This window comes from Micrasema longulum, unplaced genomic scaffold (genome assembly GCF_059751315.1).
Source record: "Micrasema longulum isolate JH-2025_06_02 unplaced genomic scaffold, ASM5975131v1 h1tg003422l, whole genome shotgun sequence".
Taxonomy (NCBI): Eukaryota; Metazoa; Arthropoda; class Insecta; order Trichoptera; family Brachycentridae; genus Micrasema; species Micrasema longulum.
The window spans coordinates 9759-16239 of NW_028280486.1; the positions used below are offsets into that span (position 1 = coordinate 9759).

General features: G+C 49.4%; 1 protein-coding gene across 1 annotated transcript; it reads left to right on the forward strand.

Moving 5' to 3' along the window:
• Nucleotides 1-4767: 4767 nt before the first annotated feature.
• LOC148270770 (short-chain specific acyl-CoA dehydrogenase, mitochondrial-like) lies at nucleotides 4768-5697 on the forward strand. The gene has a single exon (XM_088242209.1). It carries the CDS (start codon nucleotides 4768-4770, stop codon nucleotides 5695-5697), a length of 930 nt encoding a protein of 309 aa, XP_088098335.1.
• The last annotated feature ends 784 nt before the right edge of the window (nucleotides 5698-6481 follow it).

The following is a 6481-nucleotide window of genomic DNA, read 5'->3' on the forward strand; positions in this document are numbered from 1 at the left end:
GCACAGCTAATTTTTGACTTAAAACAAGTCAATCCAGAAGCACTCGTCAGCGTTAAGCTGGTGAGCGGCCCAGGCGTGGGTACAATTGCTGCGGGTGTGGCCAAGTGCTACGCCGATTTAATTACCATTTCTGGCTACGACGGTGGTACGGGCGCAAGCCCACTCACCAGCGTTAAATATGCGGGTACGCCGTGGGAATTAGGCTTGGCCGAAACCCACCAAACCCTGCGCATGAATGGCCTGCGCGAAAAAGTGCGCGTGCAAACCGATGGTGGCTTAAAAACCGGAGTTGATGTGATTAAAGCAGCTATTTTAGGCGCAGAAAGCTTTGGCTTTGGTACTGCACCCATGGTGGCTTTGGGCTGTAAATATCTGCGTATTTGTCACCTTAATAACTGTGCAACGGGCGTGGCTACCCAAAACAATGTGTTGCGGTTAAAGCACTTTATTGGCTTGCCCGAAATGGTGATGAACTACTTTAAGTTTGTAGCCACCGAAACCCGCGAACTCATGGCGGCACTGGGTGTGGTGCAGCTTACCGATCTGATTGGCCGCACCGATCTGTTAGAGCTAATCGAGCCTGCAACCGATAAGCAACGTCACCTCGATTTATCGCCTATTTTAAATGCCGCAGGCATGGTGCTGCCCAGCAAGCATTATTGCACCAGTGTGCGCAATCCGCCGTTTGATAAAGGTGAATTAGCCGAGCAAATGGTGCGCGATGCACTGCCTGCCATCACCAACAAAACCGGCGGCACTTGGAGCTATGTGGTCAACAACACCACGCGCTCGATTGGTGCGCGCCTATCTGGTGAAATTGCCAAACGACATGGCAATTTAGGCATGCAAGATGCGCCCATTACCTTACAACTCACCGGCACGGCTGGCCAAAGTTTAGGCGTGTGGAATGCAGGTGGCTTAAACATTGAGCTGACTGGCGATGCCAACGATTATGTGGGTAAAGGCATGGCGGGCGGCTGCATTGTGGTTAAGCCACCGAAAGACGTGCGCTTTAAAACCAATCAAACCACTATTATTGGCAACACCTGCCTTTACGGGGCAACCGGTGGCAAGCTTTATGCCGCAGGCTTGGCAGGTGAGCGTTTTGCAGTGCGTAACAGTGGCGCAACCACAGTGGTTGAAGGCTGCGGCGATCACGGTGCAGAATACATGACCGGCGGCATTGTGGTGGTATTAGGCAAAGTGGGCGTTAACTTTGGCGCGGGCATGACCGGTGGTTTTGCCTATGTGCTGGATGCTGAGCGTAATTTTGTCGATTCTTACAATCACGAGCTGATTGATATTCATCGCATTATTGCGGAGAACATGGAAGGTCATCGTCATTATTTAGCGCAGATGATTCGTGAGTACGTTGAGGCCACTGGCAGTGTTTGGGGGCAAACAATTTTAGAAGACTTCCGTGATTACATCGGGCGCTTCTGGCTGGTAAAGCCTAAAGCAGCCGATATAGGCTCGCTACTCACCACAATACGCGCAGCAGCTTAAAACAAGAGGGTTCACAGTAAGGCTCTTGGCAATACGCCAAAAACACTAAAAGTGGAAAGCCTTAAAGCGGTACAGGTTTAGGAATAAAAAAGTATGGCGAGCAAAAATGTAATGCAGTTTATGGATGTCTCCCGTCAAGCCCCTAAAAAGGTGGCGGCAGACGTGCGCGTGCAAGATTTTCGTGAAATCTATGGCCAATACCAGCCAGAAGAGGCAGCCAGCCAAGCGGGTCGCTGCCTTGAGTGCGGCAATCCTTATTGCGAGTGGAAGTGCCCAGTGCATAACTTCATTCCCAACTGGCTCAAATTGGTAGAAGAAGGTCGCTTGTTTGAGGCAGCAGAACTCAGCCATAAAACCAACTCCTTGCCCGAAATTTGTGGCCGTGTTTGCCCGCAAGATCGTCTCTGTGAAGGGGCTTGCACCCTCAATGAGGGTTTTGGCGCGGTGAGCATCGGCAATATCGAAAAATATATTTCTGACGAAGCCTTTAAGCAAGGTTGGCGACCCGATATGAGCCATGTGGTGGCCACTGGTAAAAAAGTAGCCATTATCGGTGCAGGCCCTGCGGGTTTGGGCTGTGCAGACGTACTCGCACGCAATGGCGTACAGGCGGTAGTGTTCGACAAGTATGCCGAAATTGGTGGGCTGCTCACTTACGGCATTCCACCGTTTAAGCTCGAAAAAGAGGTGATTATTAATCGCCGCAGTATTTTGGAATACCAAGGTGTGCAATTTCGTCTGAACACCGAAGTCGGCAAAGACGTGCAGTTAGACGCTTTATTAGCTGAATACGATGCCGTATTTTTAGGTATGGGTACGTACACCGCAATGGCAGGTGGTTTTGCAGGCGAAGACATGGACGGCGTGGTGCAGGCATTGCCATTTCTGATTAGCAATATTCACAAAGTGATGGGCAATGAGCCTAAGCCAGCTGATTTTATTGACATGAGCGGCAAAAACGTAGTGGTGCTGGGTGGGGGCGACACCGCAATGGATTGCAACCGCACTAGCATTCGTCAAAATGCTGAGAGTGTTACTTGCGTGTATCGGCGCGATGAAGACAACATGCCTGGCTCTAAGCGCGAAGTGGCCAATGCCAAAGAAGAAGGCGTAGAATTTTTGTTTAATCGTCAGCCTATTGCCATTGTGGGCAATGGCAAGGTAGAAGGCGTTAAGTTTATTGAAACCCAGCTAGGTGCGCCCGATGCCAAAGGCCGCCGTAAGCCAGAAGTGATTGCTGGCTCTGAGCATATTGTGCCTGCCGACCGTGTAGTGATTGCCTTTGGCTTTCGTCCTAGCCCTGCGCAGTGGTTAGCCAATTACGGCGTGAAGTTACACGATGATGGTCGCGTGCGGGTTTTTGGTCATGCCGTCGCCAAGCATAAATTTCAAACCAATAACGTTAAAATTTTTGCCGGTGGCGATATGGTGCGCGGTAGCGATTTAGTGGTGACTGCGGTTGCTGAAGGGCGTGAAGCAGCCGAGGGCATCTTGGATTTTTTAGCGGTGCAGTAATGGCGCATGCGCCATAATGTGAAAAAATGATGTCTATCAAGCAATCTATCTATCTATCTATCTATCTATTGAGGAGTGAAGAGTTATGACTGCATTTACTGCATTACTGGGTTTTACCTTTTGGACTTTAGCACTAGTGGCGGCTGTTTTTGCTTATCGCGGCATTCGCACCTTGGGTGGGGCGGCTATTAATTCTTGGGGGCGCGGTGCACGACAAGTTGTTGATATGTCGCTCATTAAGCGCATGGAAGACGCACACGCAAACGCACTCGAAAATCTACCTATTTTTGCGGTCATCGTATTGGCGGCTTCAGCGATGGGTAAGTTAGAGCTCATCACCCCATTTTGTGGTTATGTGCTATTTGCGCGTATTGGCCAAAGTGTTGTGCATTTAATTGGCACAAGTGCGCCATTAGTAATGGTGCGCGCTACATTTTGGGGCGTGCAGCTGGCTTTATTTTTCTGGATGCTGTGTAAACTTTGGGGCTAAATCTGCCGTGACACCCACCACTAAAGCACGTTTTACGCGTCGTGCAAAGCGCACGCTGAAATGGGCGATTGTGCTCTCGGTGCTGTTGGTGGTACTGGGCAATAAGTGGGTGATTAATAACACCGATGATTACGTGTTTATCAACTGGGCACTGATGCCCGAAAACGAAGTGGGTTTAGTATTAGGTACTTCGCCGTATACCAGTACTGGTCAATCTAACCCACATTTTACGGGGCGCATTACCGCAGCAGCAGAGCTGTATAAATTAGGTAAGATCAAGCGCCTGATTGTTTCAGGTGCAAACCCCGATATGCACTACAACGAACCGCGCAAAATGTTGCGTGCCTTAGTGGCCGCAGGTGTGCCTGCTGAAGCGGTGACTATGGATTTTGCCGGATTTCGCACGTTTGACTCGGTTGCCCGCGCCAAGCAAGTGTTTGGCTTGGATCGGCTCACCATCATCACACAAAGTAATCACGCTTATCGCGCTGTATTTATAGGCAAAAAATTAAAAATGCACCCTGTTGCTTACGCGCCTGCTGGCGAGCAATCTGGCCCTGCGTTTATGCCTTATATGCGTGAAGTATTGGCGCGAGTATGGGCAATATTTGATCTTTTTGTGTTTAATACTAAGCCGCAGTTTATGGATTACACAGAGAAGCAGTCAGCTAGCGAATTAAAAAAACAAGAGCAAGATCAATTGACTAATCCAAAAACTGATCTGCAAAGATCAATGTAAATTACAAATAATGATGATTTAGATGTAGCGGCTTGGCAGTCACTTCATTACATTGCATAATGTCACCATATTGACTGTGTTGATTTTTACCTTTGGTGAAAGATCAATCAATAAAAACACGATTAGGACGAGACATATGCAATCAAGTGCCATAGGTAAGCTAATGGGGCGCGGACTTTCTGCGATTACCCGCTTTGCATCTAGCGATTGGGCCGATAAATTCAAGCTCAGAAAACCGGTTGAAAATCTGCTTTATAAAAGCTCGAAAGCTGGATTTCAGTTGGCCACCTTCACTGCTAGGCAATTTAAATCTGCCCCTCAAACTGGCACTGCCGCACGCTTAGAAAAACCCAAAAGAGATGGGGTGTTTGACTTAACGCTTACCGATGAGCAGCAAATGACCAAAGACAATTTGGCACGCTTTGCGCGTGAGCAAATTCGTCCTACGGCATACGATGCCGATCATGACCATGCCATTCCAGCAAAATTGCTCACGCAGGCGCAAGAGCTAGGCCTGATGTATTTTGCCGTGCCGGAGAGTTTTGGTGGCGTGGCAACAGAAGAAACACTGGTGACCCAAATGCTGGCTTTGGAAGAGCTAGGACATGGCGATTTTTCATTAGGTGCGGCTATTTTCTCGCAAGTGAGCGTGGCCAATGTACTCACCCGCTACGGCAGCGCAGCGCAGCAAGCCAAGTATTTACCCGCATTTGTAAATGATAATCCGCCTATGGCTGCGCTCGCTTGCAATGAGCCACAGTGCATGCTGAATCCTATGCAGCCGCAAACAACAGCGCAAAAGCAGGGTGATGGCTACTTGCTCAATGGTAATAAATCGCTGGTATTGATGGCGGCCAGTGCTGAACTATTAATTGTTTCTGCCACATTGGATGGCCAGCCCAATTTGTTTATTGTAGAAGGTGGCAGCAAAGGTTTAACACTGACCGCAGATCCAGCCATGGGGCTAAAAGCAGCACAAACGGCAACGCTGCATTTAGATAATGTGCACGTGTTAAAGGAAAATAAACTCAGCGATGTGAATTACCGTGAATTTTTAGACTTAGGCAATTTAGCCATCTGCGCGCTGGCAGTGGGTACTTGCCAGGCCGTGCTTGACTACGTTATTCCCTATGTTAATGAGCGGGAAGCTTTTGGCGAACCCATCAGTCATCGGCAAGCGGTGGCTTTTATGGTGGCCGATATTGCCATTGAGTTAGAAGCGATGCGGATGATGGTTTGGCGTGCCTGTGCGTTGGCAGAATCTGGCCAGCCGTTTCATCGTGAGGCGCATTTAGCACGCGTTATTTGTCAGGATAAAGCCATGACGATTGGCACAGACGGCGTGCAATTGCTAGGTGGGCATGGGTTTACCAAAGAGCATCCGGTTGAGCGCTGGTATCGCGACCTCCGCTGTCTTGCGGTGATGCATAACGCCATCAGCCTCTAGGAATAAATACCATGAACTTAGAAACCCCTAAAAAATTTAAAATGCTGGTTGAGCAAGCCTTCCAAGTCGCTAAAAATGTTTATCGCCCAGTGTCGCGTAAATACGATAAACTCGAGCATGCTTACCCCAAAGAACTCGATATGCTGGCTGCATTGCTCAATGGCATGAACGCAGGCTCCCCCGATTCGCCTGGGGCAACGAGCGCCACCGGTGGTGGCGTAAATACCAATCCGGGTGAAATTAAAAACGGCGGCAATATGTCTACTGCACTGGGCGCAATGGAATTATGTTGGGGCGACGTTGGATTTTTGCTTGCCATGCCAGGCCAAGGTCTGGGCAATGCAGCGATTGGTGCAGTGGCTAACGAAGAGCAACTCAAACGCTTTAAAGGCAAGTGGGCAGCAATGGCCATCACTGAACCAGGCACTGGCTCAGACTCGGCCAACATTCGCACTACAGCGGTGAAAGACGGCGACGAATACATTTTAAACGGCGAAAAAATATTTGTGACCAGTGGCCAGCGCGCCAGTTGCGTAGTGGTCTGGGCAACACTAGATCGTGCATTAGGGCGCGGTGCGGTCAAATCATTTGTTGTAGAGCATGGTACGCCAGGGATGGAGGTCACCCGCCTTGAGCATAAGCTGGGCATTAAATCGAGCGACACAGCGGCGATTAATTTTGTCAATTGCCGTGTGCCCGCCCAAAATTTATTGGGTTCGCCCGAGGTAGATACCCAAAAAGGCTTTGCTGGTGTGATGCAAACCTTTGATAACACCCGCCCCTT